The 21,651-nt window shown below is 41.0% G+C and overlaps 1 protein-coding gene across 7 annotated transcripts in view; it reads left to right on the top strand.

Moving 5' to 3' along the window:
- The window catches only part of RBMS1 (RNA binding motif single stranded interacting protein 1), a 209,689-nt gene that overhangs the window by 109,570 nt on the left and 78,468 nt on the right, over positions 1–21,651 (top strand). For 5 of the 7 annotated variants that reach the window (XM_059394056.1, XM_059394059.1, XM_059394061.1 and 2 more), the window contains exon 2: positions 9,852–10,027. In XM_059394056.1, the coding sequence (XP_059250039.1) occupies positions 9,852–10,027 (176 nt within the window). The remainder of the gene's footprint in view (positions 1–9,851; positions 10,028–21,651) is intronic. The other 2 variants (XM_059394057.1, XM_059394060.1) reach the window with 1 other exon arrangement.

Below are 21,651 nucleotides of genomic sequence, written 5' to 3'. Positions count from 1 at the left end.
ATCCCTCCCCTTCCCCGAACATCAGCTTGTCCTAAGTGAAGACCATTGGTCTTTCCACTGACTTTCACCATTGGTCTTTCCACTGACTTTCATGAGCAGTGATTCTTCCTGTGTGTGTCTTTGTTGGCTCTTGTCCCGTCTCCCCACATACCCACCACTTTTAAGACTGCCATTTATCTAACGCTTAAGGACTCTCCATCAATATTCAGTTCACTCAGCCATATATACTCCTCTGTGAACCTATCTCATCCTTTCTGTCCAAGGCCCTTTCATCCGTGATCTTCCCTTTTTTGAACTCTTCCTTTTTTGGAAATTGTGCCATACCACACCATTATATGTGATGCGGGATATAAGGCCTGAAGGTCACTGTTAGAGGCCTTTCCTTCCTCGACACACAAAAAGATGCTCAATATCACCAGTCATCAGAGCAGTACCAAAACCACAAGACCGCACCTTGCATCAGTGAGAATGACTAGTATCAAAAAGATAAGAAACAACAAGTGTTGGTGAGGATGTGGAGAAAAGGGAACCCTCGTGCACAGTTAGTGGGGATATAACTTGCTACAACCACTGGTCCCCGGTATGGAGGCTTCTCAAAATACTAGAAATAGAACTACCATAGGATCCAGTAATTTTACTTCTGGATATTTACCTGAAGAAAACAAAACCGCTAATTTGACAAGACAGATGTGCGTCTGTGTTTATTGTTCCAATTTTTACAGTAGCCAAGATATGGTAGTGATCTAAGTGTCCATCAATAAATAAATGGAAGAAGATGTGATATACACACACAATGGAATATTAGTCAGCCATAAAAGAGAACAAAACTTTGGCATTTGTAACAGTATCGATGGGTATTATGCTAAGTGAAATGAGTCAGACAGAGAGACAAATACCATATGATTTCAGTTATATGTGGAATCTAAAAAACAAAACAGATGAATAGACAGACAAAAAAACAGAAGGAAGGAGGCTTATAAATACAGAGAACAAAATGGTATTTGTCAGAGCAGAGGCAGGTGGGGGATGTGTGACATAGGTGACGGGGATTTAAGTACAGACTTTCCATTATAAAATAAATAGATCATGGTGATGACAAATACAGCATAGGGAATATAGCCAATAATACTGTAATAACTCCACTTGTCATTGTGAGCATTGCATAGTGTGTAGAATTGTCAAATCACTGTGTTGTATATCTGAAACTGATATAACATTGTATGTTAACTATACTTCAATAATAAAATTAAAAAATATATATTATCAAAAATAATGTTTTCCCTTCCTAATAAGGAATATTCTTTCTGATGTAAGAAAGTTTTGAGCCTATTGTCTTAAGCTCTTCCCTTACTTTTTTGGCCCTACAGTTTTCAGTGAATAAATTATACCTAATGTCTCCAGTCTGTCTTTATGTCATTTTCTTCTCTCCATTTTCTTAAGCTTTTATTTATTTATTTGAGAGAGAGGGAGAGAGAGCATGAGCAGAGGAATAGAGAGGAGATTCCCCACTGAGCATGGAGCCCCATGGGGAGCTCCATCCCAGGACCCCAGGATCATGGCCAGAGCCAAGGCAGACTCTTAACTGATTGAGCCACCCAGGCGCCCCTCTTCATGTCATTTTTTTAAAAAACTATTTTTTAGAGCAGTTTTAGATTTACAATGAAATTGAGAGGGAGGTGCATAGCTTTCCCACATACCCCCTACCCTCACCCCCACATGTCCAGCCTCTCCTGTTATCAGCATCACTCACCAGAATGGCACATCCCCCCACCCTAAGGCTGATTGTACATAGACACATCAAAAAGACCTGGAGCATTCGAAGTTCACCTTATGGTTCATTCTTGGTGTTGTACATACTCTGCGCTTAGACAAGTCTATAATGATATGTATCCACTATTACAGTAGCATGTAGCATCATTCATTAACCAAAAAATCACCTCTGCCTCTGTTTATCCCTTCTTCCTCCCCCTAGCCCGTGGCTACCAACCACTGGTCTTTTTACGGTCTCCATAGTTTTGCCTTTTCCAGAATCTCATGTAAGTGGGAACCACATAACATACAGCCTTTCAGATTGGCTTCTTTCACTTAGTAATATGCATTTAAGGTTCCTCCATGTCTTTCATGGATTGGTAACTCACGTCTCTCTAGCCCTGGATGATATTCCATTGCCTGAATGTATCATAGGTTATTGATTCTTTCAAAGGCATCTTTGTTGCTTCCAAGTTTTGACAGTTATGAATAAGGCTGCTGTATTTGTCTGGTACAGGTTTTTGTGTGGGCCTAAGTTTTCAACTCCTTTAGGTAAATAGGAAAGAACACAATTGCTAGATGGTATAATGAGAGTATGTTCTGTCTTGTAAGAAACTGCCAGTCTGTCTCCAAAGTGGCTCTACGATTTTGCACTCCTGCCAGCAGTGTGCGAGGATTCCTGTTGCTCCATGTGCTTTCCAGCATTTGCTATTGTCAGTGTTCCAGATTTTTGCCATCCTAATAGGTGTACAATTGTATCTTTATAGTGTTTTAATTTGCAGTTGACCTATGATGTGGAGCGTCTTTTCATATGCTTATTTCCCATTTCCTTGGTAAGGTTTCTGTTAAGGTTTTCAGCCCATTTTTAAATTGGGTTGTTTTCTTATTGTTGAATTTTAAGAGTTCTTTGTATATTTTAGATAACGGTCCTTTATCAGATCTGTCTTTTGCAAACATTTTCTCCCATTCTGTGGCTTGTCTTCAGTCCATTTTCTTGGATTTTTCTTCTACAGCACAGAAGTTTTTGATTTTAATAAAGTCTACCCTAGCACTTACTTACAGAGTAGGTCTTTGGTGTTGTACCTGGAAAGTAATCACTGTACTTGAGGTCATCTGAGTTTTTTTCCTGTGTTATTTTCTGGGAGTTTTACAGGTGTGCATTTTAAATTTAGGTCTGTGATTCTCTTTGAATTAATTTTGGGGGAGGGTATAAGATCTGTGTCTAGATTCACATTTTTACAAGCCGATGTCCAGTTGTTCCAGCACCGTTTGTTGAAGAAACTGGCCTTGCCCCATTGTATTACTTTTGTTCCCTTGTCAAAGAGGAGTTGACTGTATTTATTGGGTTTTCCTGTTGGTTTTTACCTTTCTCCCCCTTCATAGATACTGTTACAAACACTAGAAGGAACAAATAGCACAAGAACTCTGGTGTGTGGCCCAGAGTTCTCAGCAGACAACTTGGGGCATCTGTGGAATTCTTGGCGGAAACTTTGGAGAGAACCAAACAGTGAAGCTGATTCCCATGCTGGAGCATAAACCAGGTCTTTAAAAGAGATTTGGATGACAAGGCATCTAATTCTTTTATGGGGTCTTGAAAGAGAATTTGACCTCAGAAATCTCATACTGTGTCTAAGGTATGTTTTCTACTGTGGATTTTCAACACCTGCAAACACTCCGTCCACCCCAACAAGCTTTCCTAAGCTGTTTTCATTTGTAAGGACTTTTTCTTGTTTATTTTCACTTCTGCAACATGGTCTCTGTCCATTCATTCAGTCATGTTGTGTACAACAGATACTTATCTTATTCAGTGTGAGTTTTAAATTTCTTTTATCTAATGCCTAAGAAAATGATGCTTTACTCATGGACTTAGGTAAAGAGGTTTCTATGTAGAGAATAGAACTTTACATGCAAGGATCAGCTTGATAAGTATCTTGAAGAATCCTAATTGTAGGTATATTGGAAATTTTTATTCTTAAGTTTTATTTGAATAGCTAACATAACAATGTGGCCCTCTCCTTTGATAAACAGAACTCAAGAAAAAATATTGAATAATCTGTTGCTCAGTTCCATAATCTTATTTTCAAAGAAGGGATAGTGGCTCTATGAAAACCAGTTCCACAAACTAATGAGCCATGTCATTTTAAGCTCTGATATCCTAGCATCCAATGGAACTGACTGATATTTGCCCTTTGGGCCTCTCTCCCACATGATGTATAAGTAAGTGTCTGCATGTGTGAAGGGGGGGGCACTGTTGTTCCTCATTAATATATGTGATCTCTCCCATCCTGGCCTACCCGGAAGAGCATCTGCTTCCTGGCCAGTTTCTCATCGCTCACTAATTCACCTCCCACTTCTCAGCTGTGCGTACTTTCCCAGTTGCCTGTGCCAGGAACTTTTATCTTTCATAGCTGCTGTTCCTGACCCTCTTTGAGCCATTCAGATGTCTAAAAGAAAACAAAGAAAATATCCTAACTCCAGTGAAACTGGCCCATTTGGATGCTCCCCCTCTCTGTTCGATAATTCCCTTAAATTGTTAAAGTCCTTTTACATCTTGAAAGCGTTAGAGAGAGGAACCAGTGTGTGGAATAAGTGTAGTATGTAGTATCTTTACGTAGTACTCAGTTCATGTTAGGTTTGATAATGTAATATTTTCTGGTGAAAGATGACAAATAGAGTGGTTATTTTCTGAACAAATAGAGTGGTTATTTTGCTTCTGGGTTAAGGAAATAGATGATGTGTTAAACCTCTCTGTTCTTTGGGGCAGGGGTGGTATGGTGTGGGTGTGTGGGTGTGTGTGTACGTGTGTACACACGTACATACACACGCCTGACATAGGGCAAGATGGAGATGGAGATTATGGATTTTGGATCATAACCTTCTTAAACTGTAAGGTTGATAGCCTTAAAAGAAGACTTGAGGGTGATTACAAGGCAGATTCTAGGTTTGCCTTCAAAATGTTTGGAATTCCCAGGGACGTTGGTGACTAATGGGGAAAGGAGGAGAGCTGCAGCTCTAAGACTGGTTGGAGCCCAGTTCTTGTAGCCTATTAGTAGGAGGGAGGAAATGAGACCATAGAATTTATAACATCAGATTTCATTTTTATTCTTTGTCTTTGCTGAAAAGAAATCTACAACAATGCATGATTACTAATATATTTTAGTTCACCAGTGCTTAGTTTTGCCTTTTTTATGAACAGCCTCAAGACTTGTATTTATGTACAAGAGTCTACTTAGTGTGGTGTCGGAGTGGGAGTGACGTGACGGAGAGGGGAATAGGTCTGCTGTGTGTGTAGTTGCCGCATGCCTGTTGTTGATCATCCTGTCTGAGTGTAGGAGGCCAGTGGGCCTTCCTGGGGGGATTGAGGCCTCAGGGCCGTCCACACAGGAAGTTCTCCCTGATTGCTGACAAGCACACTTCCTGCTGGTGCCCACACCCACTCATGCAGGGGGTGCAGAGAGGGTCTGCAAGTATGGCCATTCCATTCATTCGCCACCAGCCTTGTTTTTCTATCAATTTCTATCACTTGTGTGCACATTAAGCCCAGGTACTGTTAATGTGAAAGCAATTAGCTTGTTTGCCCTGCCTGTGGATAGAGAGCTTGATGGGTAGCTTGCTTACCTGGTCTGAAGTGGTGAAATTAGGCCAGAGAAGGCTGAGGTGGACCGTTAGGCTCTTGTGGGATGGGTCAGCACTCACGTGGGGTCAGCCAACCACCAAGGTCCTTAATTAGGTTGAATTGGTGTAAATGAGCTACATACTTCATCCAAGGGGACAAGGGATGGGAAAGGGGATAGGGGTCCTTTTCAAACTCCAGGGAAGCTTTAGGGATTTTGAGAGGGGAGATACAAAAAGACAACAAGTGATGAAAATGGAGTTTGGTGAAATATTTTCTGCTGGTAAGCTTTTTTTTTTTTTTTTTTTTTTTAATTTTTTTAAAGTTTACCCTTTGTGCTCTTGAGTACATAGCTACAAAGTGTTACTGTTTTGAATTGGTCAGTGCTGTGAAGTTGGAGTTAAAGCCTTGTCAGTGTTTACATTTCAGTTGCATTTTAATCTGGGAATAAGAGTTTAAGTCTGCACTGGTTAAATCTAGCTGTTCTTAAATGCTGATTGACTCTGGGGCACCTGGATGGCTCAGTGGGTTAAAGCCTCTGCCTTCGGCTCAGGTCATGGTCTCAGGATCCTGGGATCCAGCTCCGCATCAGGCTCTCTACTCAGCAGGGAGCCTGCTTCCTCATCTCTGCCTGCTTGTGATCTCTGTCTGTCAAATAAATAAATAGGATCTTAAAAAAAAAAAAAAGTTTAAAATGCTGACTCTGGTGTTCAGCTGTAATATGCTGTTGCTTTCAAAATTTTTTTGCCTCAAAATTCTTTTTTTAGTAAAAATATAAGGTAGAATTTCAAACTAACCCTTTAAAAGCTGACTTTGTTAAACAAACACACACACACAAGCTGACTGTGTGCTCTTTAAATTAACTTAAGGGCACCTTTGTCTTTCTAAAAAAAAAATATATATATATATGCACACACACACATATATGTGTATATATATATAGTTACCAATGGTATTAAGTGTCCCATTTCAGAGAAATCGAATTTAATACTAAGATTGTGGGAAGGATGAGCACAGCTAAATGAAATAATACAAATAACACATTTAGGACATGGACAGTTCAGGCATACGATGTGGAGTGCTGACTGAGGGCTCTGTCTTTGGTGTCCAACAGACCTGGGTTTGATTCCAGCTCTAGCCTCTTGAATGTGTGATCGTGGCATATTACTGAGCCTCTGTTGAGATTCAGTTTCTTCCTCTGCAGAATGGGAAAACAATGATCTATCTACCTTATTGGATTAGGAAGGATAACGCACATAACACACTTAGCCCGGTGGCATATAGTAAACATGGAGTATATGGCAGTAATAATATTCAAATCATTGTGATTATCATTCATCCATTCCGAACATGTAGAAATAAGCAGCTTAATTATGTTTGAATTTTCTTCTTTGAACACGTGTTCATTCTTTTATTAGGAATTAAATTGTTTATTTCAATGAGTTTTACAAACCTAGTCTTTGATCTAAAATTTTCTACAGCAGAAAATAGTCAACCTAGAGTAAGCTGTCTTTAGCGAGTTCTGAGAAATAGTTGATGCTTGGATAACATTTTAATTTGAACTTATTCTGTATAGAATTCAGCAGAGGCCAGTCTTCCTCCTCAGGGCACATTCAGCGCCCCCTCCCCATTTCCCACCTGGGATTAGAACGTTGGGAGACTTTTTTCCACCATAGGGCAGAATAGAGGGGAAGCAGGGAAAGGCTGTATATGCCCCACACCTACTTCCCAGAGTGAGAAAATATTACTGTAATAAATATAGAGGCCTGTCAAAGATATATTAAATCAGCTATGTAAATTCTGCAATGTAAATCATGGTTCTGCTTTTGCCAAAAATAAATACATAAATAAAAACCTACTCCTTTCATGTCCAAATAATCTCTCAATAAATCATACCCCCAAATGTTTCTTTTAATCCTACAAGTCCACACCTGGCATCCACTTTTTACCCCAGAGAAGAGGTTAGAGAGCTGGGAAAACTTGGAATGCAGTCTTTAAACCATCTGATGGTTCATTTGCTTCACATTGTTGGTCTAATGCTACTTAGAGGAGGGAATGGAGGACCCCCTTTCAGGCTTCTCCAGGGCTTATCCCTGGAGGTGACCCTGTTCCATCCCCCAACAGCTGCACTGAACATATGGGGTCCTACTTTGAGGAACTGTGATTTGTAGCAAAGACTGGTTCTCTGACATTAATCAAAGATTTATTTAAGAAAAAATTCAGCCTTGCCTAGATATAAGTTCTTTGTGTAAATCAAAGGCTTGGGATGGGGGGACAGATATGTGTGTTACTTTCCAGCACCTCTGTTCTAAGCTGAAGTGACAAATGGGATGCCTGGCTTAATTGCAAGGAGCAGCTAGCACAGTTGGTATTCAGTGATTCTGGAGAAGGAACACAGGCCTTTGTGTGGTATGGCTGGGGGATCTGAGGGGCTACCTGTGGCGGAGGAAGGAACAATGCTTACTCTTCCTTTTCCCTCTAGAAAGCAGAATCTTTATCCCCTAGAGAAAAACTGGCAATGAGACCAAAGGATATGAGTTCAACAGCTTATTAAGGGCATAACTCAAATAGATTTGATAGGATATGATCTCGGCTAAGTTTTTTCTTGGATTAAGCAATATGGTTATTCCCAGTTCAGTTCAGTCTTCATTTATACATTGATTATTGTTAACCCTTCTTGCTACTCTCCTTCTAAGAGAGAATCACTTGAGATAAAGTGATGTTTGGACTCAGTAAGCTTAGCAAGGACCGTGGGCGGTGAGAAGAAAAAAATACGTAGTAGGGGCACCCCTGTGGCTCAGTCGGTTGAGCGTTCCGCTCTTGGGTCTCAGCTTAGGTCTTGATCTCAGGGTTATGAGTTCAAGCCGCACCCTGGGCCCTTCAGAGGATCTGTATTTCTATTCTGTGGTAGAGATTATATGGCCTGTGATCGGTGCTACATTAAATAAAAAATACATAGTACAGAAAAGAAGTAATGGTCACGCGTGTAGATTATTGAGGATCCCAGTATAGTGGGGGATCCTGTGGAGCTGGGATGGTCATGGCAGAACCTGGGCGCAGAGTCAGGTCTCCACAGTGAGTTGCTGAGCTTGCTGGTGAGGTGGGCAGGGTTACATTTATTGTAAAGGGTCTTCTGCTTTTTGAACTTTCCAAAGTAGAATTGAACTGTGCTTAAATGTGTCTAAGAGTTTTGTTTGTGGTTGTTAAACTCAAGCTGTTAGGCTTGCAAAAAAATTTTTTAATGTTAAGGGAAAAATTTTATATTCTCATATTTTCAAACTGTTACTTAATATAAGTGAAGTCCTTGGGTTAGTGTATGTATTATTTAAATGCGACCTTGGGTTAGTGTATGTATTATTTAAATGCGAGGTGAAAAAGATTTCTCTCCCGGTATGAAACTGCTGAGCGTTTGCTTTGATAGCAGTTGAGGGTGTGCTCACTTCCATCTCAGAACGAACCATTTAACTTCCTCAAAAGTCATGTGTGTGGCGAAGGGCACGGACTGTGGTTTCTTTCGATCGGTTAACAGGGAATTATCTGGTGTGAGTACAGTTTCAGACATTCTTCCTAGGTGGCTGCCGACGGTGAAACCACATGGAGCCCTAGGTTCAAGCTTTAGAAAAGTTACGTTCCTTGCTGCAAGGCCCGGGAAGCTCTCCAACTCCCACACCATTCTCACAGGGGTTAAATTTCACAAGGTTGGCCAGCGCAAAAGGCAGCATGCCTGGGAATCTTATCCAGATGTCTCAATGGAGCCATGGGCCACACTTAGAACGAGGTGAAGTCTGCCTTATTTGAGCATTGTGATGGAACTCCAACTTCGTTACACTCGAAGAATAATCTTCTTTCCTTCCCCAAGAGTCTCAATAAAATTATCAGCAACTTTCAATCAAATGTTATTCAGAATTTGAAAACCTTTTCAGAAGTCTAGTGATTTCTAAATGACTGTATCGTAAAATGATATTATCACCTAACTTCATGCAAGTTAATTTTGAGTCTCAGTAGATACGTTCCTTAAAAGGTGTGAGTACGTTAATCTCACATAAATTAGCCCGATTTAAGGTTGCACGGAGAGAATACTTTACTGAATAAAATCCCATTATTAATTGCATGTTGAAGGAGAGGGCTTTTTCTGTAGAATGAGCAAGTCTTTTTTTTTTTTTTTTAAAGATTTTATTTATTTGACAGAGTGACAACGAGAGAGGGAATACAAGCAGGTCGAGTGGGAGGGGGGAAGCAGGCTTCCCGCCGAGCCGGGAGGCCCACATCGGGCTCCATCCAGGGACTCTGGGATCATGGCCTGAGCTGAAGAAAGTCACTCAACCGACTGAGCCACCCAGGCGCCCTTTAAGGTGTAAATGAAAATGTGTCTATGAAAGTCGCTGAGGGGGATCTGTGTTTCTGTTCTGTGGTAGAGGTCATAGGGCCTGTGAATGGCGCCACGCTTCTTGCAGCTGGTGTTCTAATGCTCCCCGTCTTTGTCTCTCAGCAGTCTCTGGTCCCAGCCCACCCCATGGCCCCTCCCAGCCCCAGCACCACCAGCAGTAATAACAACAGCAGCAGCAGTAGCAACTCAGGATGGGACCAGCTGAGCAAAACGAACCTCTATATCCGAGGGCTGCCTCCCAACACCACAGACCAGGACCTGGTGAAGCTGTGTCAGCCGTAAGTAGCTACTCTCCTTAGTTGTTTTCAGCCAATAGATAGTTCTTTTATCCTTTATCGTAGTCTAAAGGGTTATCAGTTGCCTTACTACAGGCAGTTAGTGCACGTGTGAACTCTCATTGCCAACAGGATGAGAATGACGGTTCCACGTTTTCAGTCCTCGGACCCAGCATTAGTTAGCATCAACAGAATGCTTGTATGACAAAATAAATATGGGAACATCTTCTTGGCAGAATTTGACTGTATTGGCATAGAAGAGGTAAAACGAGAATTTTTGCAGAACTTAATGGCTGGATCCTTTTTAGGGCTACTCATTTTTTTTCTGAGGTCGTGCCTCTGGGGGCCAGTCTGTCCCATAATAAGAGAAACTTTGGCTGTTACCATTTGTCTGAAAGGTAGTTACCATCCGACTGTATCTCAGACGTGTGTAAGCCTCTTAATGTTAGCCGGGAAGTAATATTGTGTCTTCACTAGCGCCTACAGCTTTGTGGTCTGGTTTGTTAACCCCCACTCTTGGGGAATTCTAATTTCCAAAATTACTCTTTCTTTTCTCATCACCACCCTCTCTTGAGTCTTGTGAAGAAGTGTGTGCATGTGCGTAAGGTTCCAAAGTAAATATGCATTATATGCTAATGTTGAAAAACGGCATATAAATATGTTACTTGGCAAATGATGTTAACTCACCAAGTAAGAAAGCACTAATGTAAATCAAGGCTCCAGAAGCACTAACTGTACACGGCACGGACCATTGTGTAAAGATTAATCACTCTGAGCCCTAAAGGCCTCCACATCTAACAACAGCTTTTATGCATCCAAAGACAATAATGGCCCCTTCAAAAAAAAAAAAAAAAAAAAAGTTTTACATAACCGTGGGAGAAGATGTCCACTCAAGAATGTTTCCTAGTCCCTCAAAAATATTCCCCTTTGCCAACATCTGATGAATGGCATCTTCTTTCTGTTGTCCTGGGTAAAAATACAGATTTGTTACTTATATTTTAGGAAAAAGAATGTTTGAGAACTTGGGCAGTATTTCCAAATTGGAACTGAAAGGAACATCTGGCCTTCCATAAGGAGGTGGTGGTGGTTTTCCTTTGTTTTGTTTGTAGAGGGAAGGGTGGGGTGGTGGGTGGTGTTCTTTAGGGTCCGGAGAGTTCTTCTAAGGCCGCTGCTCTTAGCACTCTCCCTGTGCCTTTCCTGGGTTCCCCTTTTGATCAGCCTTCTCAGACATTTTTTTTTTTTAAGATTTTGTAATTTATTTATTTGACAGATGGAAATCACAAGTAGGCAGATTAGCAGGCAGAGAGAGAGGAGGAAGCAGGCTCCCCGCTGAGCAGAGAGACTGATGCGGGGCTCAATCCCAGGACTCTGGGATCATGACCTGAGCCGAAGGGAGAGCCACTGAGCCACCCAGGCGCCCCAGCCTTCTCAGACTTTGACCAAAGCCCTTTGCCGTCAGGCAGTCGGGTGCTAGGGACTACAGCCGAAAGCAAGTCTAGCCCTCGGGGTTTGTCACGCATGGCCAGAGGCAGAGGGAACTGGGCCAGCCGTGCCCTGCCTGCTCTCTTGCAGCTGTTCAAGACCACAAATAGGCCTTCTGCTATCTTGTCTGCTGCTGGTCTTGACTGGCGTCTTCTTATGCCTTTGCAACATAATTACAGGTAGATAGAGCGCCATAAAGTCTAAGGAGCTAAAAATAAAACCGTAGGACACACAAGAGTGAAACTAACCCTCAAGTTCTTGAGGTATAAGAGAAAGGAGAGAGGATTTCAAAAGACAAAGAGTCCCTCAGCTGGTTTTGAAGCATGTAGGTGAGTTTTAACATCAAGGAGAACAGAGTTCAGTAACCATAAAATAATAAGAGTAATGCCATGTTCCAGGTAAAGTAAATGTGAACTTGAAAAGTGAAACCGATAACTTTTATTATTGAGTAAAATCATATTCCAAAGGAAATCAAAGAGCATTTCATCACTTTTCCTAGAAAATTTACCCCTTTTTTGGTTCTCGGTCTCTTGAACGTATGTGGATTATCTTAATATGTTTCAGTCTGTTTGCTGTTATCAATAGCAGCGATAAACATTTGGCATCATCACTTTCCTAGTGTCGGCAAAACCCCAGGTTTGATACTCAGTTCCAAAGGTGTTGTTCCTGATCTGCGTTATGTAGAGGGGGGACCACAGCCATATCTGTTGAAAGCTTCATTCCATTTATCACAGAGCCTCTAATAAGTACCAATTTTGACTTGCTGGAATTTTGTGTCTTAGAATATAGAGAGAGGGAGAGAAAAAAGGGCATTCCTGTTCTGGGCTTAATTGTTTCCAATAAAGACTACTAGTTGGTGATATGTACGTGACTCATCCTATGGGAAAAGTGACTCATCCTACAGCCTAAAAAACCCAGTGGACATAATTAGAGATTTTTTAGAAAAGTCTGTATCAAAACTTCTCAGAAAAGATAGGTGTAAATTCAGAAATCTAAAAAAGAAAAAAAATGTTTTTGAATTACAAATTTAGCGCTGTAATTTCAAATCGACCCAGTGGGATGAATGGCAGGAGGAGCAACAATGGAAACAGATAACTTGGCCACCCACCCCCCTGGGGGGGTCTTGGTTATTTCAGAGGCTTGTCCAAAAGAAAGATGGGAAAAGATTCCTGAGAATGTTTGTAGTAGTGACCTAGTTCCATACAAACAGTGCATGAGTCTAAGGCAAGAATGATAAAAGGGTTGTGAAAACTGGAGAGGAAAGCAGAAAATATTTTTAAAAAGCTATGTTTGGAGTTGAATATTCACATGCTGTGTTAGAAGAAATGGTGGTGAGTGAGAAAGCATCCTCACCCCAAGTCAGATGGAGACTCCTGACCATGGAAGTACAGATCACCGTGGTTAAGGTCACAGGACAAGGCTCCGGCTGGAGGGACCAGTTGCGTTCCTGGGTACCCACAGAGGCTAGGCTGGTCAAGAACCAGGTGGAGATGGGATAGTGGCTGCAGTGGTAAGCTGATAGGGGTTGAAAGTAGATGCATTCTCTAGGAGGATTTAATGAGAAAAGTGGACCAGCTCTGGGAAACTTCTGAACTGTGGTGGATGAGTGTAGGTAATGAGGTTGGAGCCTCATGACTGTTGGAGGCTGCTGCAACTTGGCTTCTGTTTCTGAGGAGTTTCCTGCTCAGAAAGTCCATCAGCACAGCTACCAGCAAGTTTAGGGAATGGAATGATCTGGGTAACAGGAAGTATTGATCTGTTACCCCAGGACCTCAGACAGTCTGAATTCTCTCCCTTCTCTAATATCCAGCCAAACAGATGACTTTGCTTGACTTTGGTACCATTTTATTTCTCTCTTTCAAACTTCTCAGGTGAATTTGCTGGACAGATGAACCGAGCGCTCTTGTTGTTGCCACTTCCTTTGTCACCTTAACCCTTGGCATTTTGCCTTCAGGTTCTCACCTGAAACTGCGCTGGCATCTTCCATCCATCTTACCTTATTTGGTCCTTAACGTTGTTGATAATGTTTCTGACGTGTTATGCGGAAGTGGGACGTACAGCAGTCTTTTCTCTGGCTCTTTCCTACTCTTACCCATTCTCCTCAACTCTTTGCTCTTTGGATTCCAGTTCTGGGCTCCTTCTTCTATAGCCTCATTTTCCTGTAAGACTCTTCTCTACTGTCCCCATTTTCTAGACATTTCCCAGTCTCCTTTTATCACCTCAAATTCAACACTGCCGTCTTCCTCTCCAGACGATGGTGTTTCTAAATTTAACTCTCACCTCACCTTAAAGCTTTGGAGCAGTGGTTGAGTATTTCCTGTCACCCCCTTAGTCCCCAGGTCCTGCAGATTCTGTGGCCTTTCTTCTTCTTCTCACTGCCAGAAAAATTGAATGTTTTCTCCCTTCATCCCCACATTGTGACAAGTGAGAACAATTTGCTCCCGCAGCTGCCTCACCCAGGCGCCTCCCCATTCCCCTCTTGATTCTTCAAGGCCAGTGCAAAGGCCAAACTCATCCTGCGTCCTCCATGCTTGGACCACACTAAATTCTCCTAGTTTCCTTTTCTGTGTCACTGCCTCACAATCAGCATCTTATTTTCATACAGTTCTGCTCTCCAGGTGCTTGTTCCACTGTCCCGCAGTGTGTCTCTGATGGTATATAATGCTAGCTGTGCATCATCTTTTTTGTTTTAAGGCTATTTCTTTAAGTGAACTTTGCAGCCAGTGTGGGACTTGAACTCATGACGCTGAGATCCAGAGTCCCATGCTTTACCGACTGAGCCAGCCAGGCACCCCCATGTTTCGTTTTCATAGATTTCTTACCTACTTTATGAGATCACGATGGTCAGCATGGTAAATGTTTGGCACCCTAGACTTACCAACCACAGTGGTGGGTAAGGCTCCTTGCCTCCTAATTCTTAGGAGCCTGTGAAATGGGTCAAAGAAGGTTTAAATCATGAAGTTGTGATTAGGATTAAATCAAGTTATTTGAGGAATGGAGCTGGTCTGCTGCCTAGAACACAGTCGTCATTGAACAAATATTAGTCTCCTTTGTGCCCGTGTCTTTGCTTCTCAAAACCCTAACGACTACGGTAAACTTAAATTGTATGTAATCCTACATTTAAAACTATGGGAATGGGGGGACAAGATTCTGATTCTGAAAGCTGGGAAAGCCAGGGAAGTGGGTTATGTTAACATAGCTACATAACTGTCCACCGTCTTCTTGAGGCTTTTTTCTTGCACTTGGAAAAGACTGGTTTCAGCTTCATGATTGATTTTTTTTTTTTTGTCATAATAATGAGTATAGCATGTAAATTTTCCATTGTGTCCAAATTGTCCTTTCTGAAGATTTAAAAGCAATATTTGGATGTAAGGTTTGGTTCATCGTTTTTCCTGGTTTGCAGTAGGAGCAGATATGTGTCTCTGTTGGCTGTGGCAAAGTAGCTTAGAGGTTACTATGGTATTGAAATCTCACGCAAAAGTCTAGATGAATCAGTGTATCAACAACTTATTTTGAAGCAGAGAGAGTCTACTGATATTAAAACAAAAGAAGGTATTTCTGCTCCTCTTACCTTCTATATCCTTTCTCTCATTCCCAAACCAATTTTGGTCAACCATTTTATGTTCTTTCATTCAATAGATACCTAATTCATTTCAAAGTGCAATAAAACATGATTTCAGTGTAAATGTGAAATTAAATCTAGCTTACAGTATTTTAACCTGTTACTAATTAAAAGGAAATGTTTTTTGAATGTCATTCATTTCCCTGGTTGTAATACCCAATACATTTCATTTCCTGTCCTTTATTTTCTGTTTTCTGCAAGTCTGCCTTATTCTTTTGAATATAATACAACTCTTAAAAAAAGGCAAAACAGAAAAACAATATGGTCAGCAGAGGTAGACTTAAACAATCAAACCTAATGAAGACAGAATAAAGTAAATGTTTTAATCAGTACAGTGTTCTGTGAGAAGTCAGAGGAAGACTTTGTTAACCTTGATGCCGAGGCACTGGGGTTGCTCTCAGTAGGAGAGGGTGTCTCGACTTTGAAGGGCTGGAACGATTTCTCACAGGGTGAAAATAATAGTGTCCTCCAGGCCTCAGAAAGTGCCCACGTGGCAGGACAGTGCCTGGCTGTTTAAGAAAGCACACCGAACCATTCTTGGTAGATAGTTGTTGTTGAGCAGTTATTAGTTAGCAAGGCTTCTGGTGACCAGGGTGAAGAATGTGGTTATGGGGCAAAGTGGGGCTGGAGGTAGAGGTTGGGGGCATAGCATTAGCACCTTGCATAATAAGCTGAAATGTTTGGATTTTTTTCTTCAGTTGCAGAGGAGTTAGCGCTTATAGTGGAAGAGAAGCATAATCCGATGTTTGTTTATTTTTCTTTCTCTCTCAGAATGATAATTCTACCCAAAGTAGGAAGGTTGGGTTGGAGGAGACTCTCATAGGTGAGAGCAGATGGAGCCCTGAGCTAGGACAGGGATAGGAAGTAGGAAGAGGAGAAGGTGCTGAGGCTGCACGAGGGTGTCTTGGAGATAGAACGTCGGGACTTGAGCATGATTAAAAATGACTGTAAGGTTTTAGCTCTAAATAAAGGGAAAACTTGAGTTTCATTAACTCAGAGAGAAAGCACCGGAAAAGAAATTAGGGCAACTATCAGGAAAATGGACAATTTGAAATAATTATATTCTTTCTCTGTATATCTTTATTTTTCTCTCGAACTCGAAAATTTCTTTTAGAAATCTATTTGCCAAAAGTTGTTTTTCCTCAGGTGCCGGGGTGGATCAGCTGATTAAGTGATTGCCTTTGGCGCTCAGGACATGATCTGGGAGTCCCAGGATCGAGTCCTGTATCAGGCTCCCCACTCAGTGGGGAGTCTGCTTCTACTCTGACCCTCCCCTCTCTTGTGCTTTCTTATCTTCTCTCTCAAATAAATAATAATAATAATATAAAAAATAAAATCTTAAAAGTTGTTTTTCCTCTACAAATGAAATAAAATGATCATCCCTATAATCCAAAATGATTAGACTCTTTCAGTAAGATGAAAGGTTCTAGTAAGATGAATATTAAAAACGTTTACTCAATTATGAGGTTACCTTCAGTGTTTACTCTGAAAGTAACAGTGAGCCTGCTCGATCCAATATCCTGAAATCCCAGGTAAATAGGAAATCTTCTACAGTTTATGGAAATTATAACATGAGAAGGATAAAAGTTCAAAACAGTGATCCTGTGGTGAAGAAATATCATCCCACCCAAGAGAGAACTGGTTCTCACTTCCATATTGAAGAGAAATTATAGAGCTAGGTGATCCAAGGTCATTCAGGTATTTCCAGATGACTCAGTCCCAGAAGTCTGAACATACCCTGAGATATTGCATTTTTTAAGAAAAAAAACACACACACACACTCTCTATCTCCCTCTCTCTTCATGAACTCTATACCGTGTATTCAGATAGCTATACAGACATGAAAGACACAAACCAAAGGCTTTATTGCCTACATGAGGCATCATCCCAAAGTCAGGACTATGAGTTTTACTAACCTGACGCTCTTGGTGTAGGGCTAAATTAGAAGCTGATACAAGGAAGTGATCTCTCCTTAAGTTATAATTCACTCTTCAAGTGTTGTTTTCCAGGCAAGTTGTAGTCGTCTCTTACTGATGGTGTTGGTGGTTGATTGTGTTTTATTTTACTCACACACACACCAAATAATGAAAGACCAACAAACCATTTTTTTCTTTGACTATTGACTATCTCAGACCATCGACTATCTCAGATAATTGAGCCGTGGACATGTTGAGCTCTGTTGTATTCCAAACCCATCTGAATTTTTAGGTTTTTTAAAAATTGTATTTTATAAGACTACTGAAAACTCTATCTAGCAAATTTTCATATCTTAGATTCCTTTTAAAGTCAGGGAAAGAGAAAGTTAAGTCGACAAACACAGAGTGCAGAAAGATAGTTGTTCTCTCATTAAGTGTGTCTCTTAAAAAATGGTACTTTTCGGGGCATCTGGGTGGCTCAGTGGGTTAAAGCCTCTGCCTTCTGCTCAGGTCATGATCCCAGGGTCCTGGGATCGAGCCCTGCATTGGGCTCTCTGCTCATTGGGGAGCCTGCTTCCTCCTCTCTCTCTCTGCCTGCCTCTCCACCTACTTGTGATCTCTGCCTGTCAAATAAATAAAATCTTAAAAAAAAAAAAAAAATGGTACTTTTCTTTATTGACTGATGTACTTAAAAAAAAAATCAGGGCGCCTCAGTGGGTAAAGGCCTCTGCCTTCAGCTCAGGTCATGATCCCAGGGTTCTGGGATCAAGCCCCGCATCAGGATCTCTGCTCAGCAGGGAGCCTGCTTCCTCCTCTCTCTCTCTCTCTGCCTGCTTCTCTGCCTGCTTGTGATCTTTGTCTGTCAAATAAATAAATAAAATCTTAAAAAAAAAAATCTTTCCAAAAAGTGAAATTGAGTTATAATGAGTTTTGTAGAGTTAATCATGGAAAATGTGTGCCACTTTTGTTTTTATTACTATTCTATAGCTTCTTGCCGATGTACAGATATCATTTATCTTATGAATAACAAGATTTCTTTTAATAAGGTTTTAAATGTTTTTGTTCTATAAAGCAGCTAATTTTTAGCTTCTTGAGAGTTTTTTCTTGATCTAGAAGATTCTTAAAATACTAATACGAATAGTTTCTGGGACTTGGTTTTTTTCCTGTTATTGCTAGTGTAGTAGGATGTCACATAATAGATAACTCACTGAGGGTTTAGGCAAAGGAACTTGGGCATTTTGGTGAAAAGTGTGTTCTAAGATGTGAAGTTTTCAGACTTTGTCTCTTCCGTTTAAAAAGGCAGCCCATTGGTGAGTGCTGATTCACAGACCTGTACCCCTGGGGATAAAAACACATGTTTCTAAAAAATAAAAAATTAAAAAAAAATAAAAAGGCAGCCCAATCTTCTGGGTAACAAATATTATATTACTAATTGTAATTAAGTCTCTCTTAATGGACAACATTCCAGTAAGGTTCTATACTCAAAGAGCAAAACATAATGTATTGGGGACTAAGCCAGAATTCATATTTGTGATTTTTTTCTGAAAACGAGTCAAAACAGATTTGTGATTTTAAGACCAACAGTATATTTAACTTCATCTTTTTCTTACTCATTCATCTCTTGACTGTGCCATAAAGAACCATTTTCTTGTTCATGTTGTTGCATTTCCATTCATGGTAAGAAAGAACTCTGGCCTGTACGGTAGATCTTTGACATGCCAAGACTAAAGACTTTGGAAATCCCAGAATTTCACAAAAGTAATTTTAGCATTAAAAAAAAAAAAAAAAAAGCCACACAAATACCTCCTTTCCAGTCGAGAACCATCTCTTTCTTAGACCTTTCTCAGCTCTTCCTTCACTTTGATCATCTGAACTACCAGTTGGCTTTTATTAAGTGGTGGACAGTTTTCAAAAATTAACACAATACTTCATCCCTCCTTGAGAGTTACTGCTATACAATTAGAACAAAAACCTTCTTGAAATACGAACTGTAGGTGATGGGCTACAGGACTCAGTCTAATATATGCTGCAGCCAAATTAAAACTAATTATAGTTAAGAGATTTCCAGTGTCTTTGTCATAAGGACATGAAACTGCAGATATTAATTGTTGCCAATATTTGATATTTTGGCAGAAAATTTCAGTGATGTCTGCTGTCTGATTCACCCTCGGTGTAAAATTGGCTGGTAAGCACGCATATTTAGAGCTTTAACCCATTCTCCTTATTGTCAGTTGGCATTTTTCTTTAGGATTCCTTTTTGTTATTCTTGTCTGTGATTAGAGCCATTTTCCCCTGTCTCGCCCAAATACCGCACAAGCTTTTGGCACACCAGTGTTCATACTAGCCTTAGCAGGATCTCATTGGAGGCCAGCACCGAAGGTAATGGCCATACCCACAAGAATTTTTAAAAGAGCAACCACTCTTTCTCTCTGTGAGCAGTTGGAATTTACTTGATGTTCATTCCATTTTCCTTAATAGGAACCTTAGATTTCTGTAGCAATAGGCTGGGGCTATTTAACCATTATATGAAAGTGAATGAAGGTAGTGTCATCAGGAATAAAAGCCTTTAAAATCTTGATTTGGTCTTTGTGCTTGGTTAGACTTAGAATTTCTTTATTGGGTGATCACGTACCTTAGAAATTTGCAGTCTCTTTCTTCACCTTTCCTCATCTTCATTTCAAAGTGAATGCATGTGAGAGAAAAAGACCTGTATAATGTGTAAATACCCATGCCCATGCCAGCAGCCAATCTTTGTCACATGCTTACTGTGTGCCAATATCTCTGTCAATTTATTATTTAATTCCACGAACAACTTTCTGAGCCATGGTATTGTCCTTATTTTAAAGATGAAGTGGAGAGAAGGTTCTTTCTCGATGACTCAGGAAAATACAGCTGATAATGGTGGGGCTGGGACTTGTACTCAGACGGTCCGACTCCAGAGACCATCCCCTGAACCCCTGTGTGTTCTCCCTCCTAAGTACACCCCAAATGCTAGCTCCATCCTCCTCTCACCAGCATCCGTGCTCCTCTGTTGACCACAAGATACAAAAAGACTCATTTCTCCAGAACCCTAGAAGAGACACACAGCTGGGATAGTCACGGTAAGATTTTGTTAGGAAAATCAGCTTTCCTTGAGTGCACTTAAATAGCCAATAGGATCAAATTTCAAAGTAAAGGCAGAAGGACAGAGGAGGAACTCGTTTCTCTCGACATCTAACCAAGTAATCTGTTTCCGTGTAGCTGGCTCTACGAAACTCAACTCCTGGTTAGCTGAAGCATGTGCAGCTCCCCAAGATCACACAGCACACGGAGGGGACCTCACGTGGCATCTGCTTGGTGCCTGGAGTTAGTGCCTCTACGGAAAGAAACATTCTGCAGGGATCAGTGTCTGACTAAATCAGACAACACTACTTTAGAAAATAATGGACTCAAGAGAGCATTATAATTTGCTATTAGCATAAATAAGGCCAAGCCCCTTTTGAGGAGAAATTGAACAGAGTTGAGTGAGGAAATCCCATTCTTTATTAAGTACCCTGCCTTTGATCTGGCTAGATGTTGCCCCAGACACATTTCTGGCCCCCAAGGAGGTACTTGTCTTACATAGAAAATAAACATCACACATCACATAGGCCAGAATGTGATGGGTCATAGGAGAGTGCAGAAGATGCTACAGAAGTTACAAAATGGGGAGTAATTGCATGTGATTGGGGGGCATCAGGAAAAGCTTGGCCTTTGACCTAAGTCTTCAGAGTGGGATGAGTAGCTCCCTGTAAAGCCAGGACTAGCCTGGCCACCTGCCGTTTTCACTAAGACCAAACCATGAGGGATTTTAATGCCAGAAGAAGGCTTGTACTACACTGGGAGTAGGACAGTAGATGATGCTTACTGCCTTGGGGTTTGCCCTTGATGGAATGGGAAGAAGGGAGTGGGTCCAACGACGAAGATGATTCAGAGATGAGTGTAAGACTTTGAGTCTAGGAAACCAGGAATTTGATACCATTACGGATGAAGGGGATCCAGGAGGAAGAGCTTATTTTTCTTGTTGCCTGGAAATTCTCATCCACTCAGGAAACTTTTCAAATTGAGTACCTATTTGCTTTATGAGTTGGTGTGCTTATTAAATGGAAAGAGTGCATCAGTTCCAGACTAGGGAATCTTCAGTGTAGGAGAGAGACTAGTGATTACCCATGTTTATTCACCAGTGGAATCGTGTATATTAGAAACTTGCAGTCAGTACAGTCCTCATGGTCAACAGTAATATCTATATATTCTTCCAACATGTGATTATCTTCTTAAATTTTTATAGTCCAGTATTTGGGGCTTAAAACTTTTTAAAGGTTGCTTTTTGTTTGATAAAGTGCTTTGCAACTCCCTTGATAGGATCATGTGGTTTCATATTGGGAGACTTTTAAGAAGAGGTTTTGTACCAGAGATGTGGGACGGAGTGGGGGAGAGGACAATGAGTTTTCCTAAATGGGGATCTAGAATTAGTGAGGAAGTACACTGATAACACAGACAAACCTGACCAAGTTCATGGCTTTACCCGGGGACATGGGCTCGCTCTTCTGGCTGTGCCCTTGCTGACTTGGCTGTCCCAGGTTTAAGCT

Source organism: Mustela nigripes, chromosome 3, assembly GCF_022355385.1.
Source record: "Mustela nigripes isolate SB6536 chromosome 3, MUSNIG.SB6536, whole genome shotgun sequence".
NCBI lineage: Eukaryota > Metazoa > Chordata > Mammalia > Carnivora > Mustelidae > Mustela > Mustela nigripes.
Note: the sequence above shows the minus strand (reverse complement) of the source record. Positions and strands in the feature narration are given on the sequence as shown.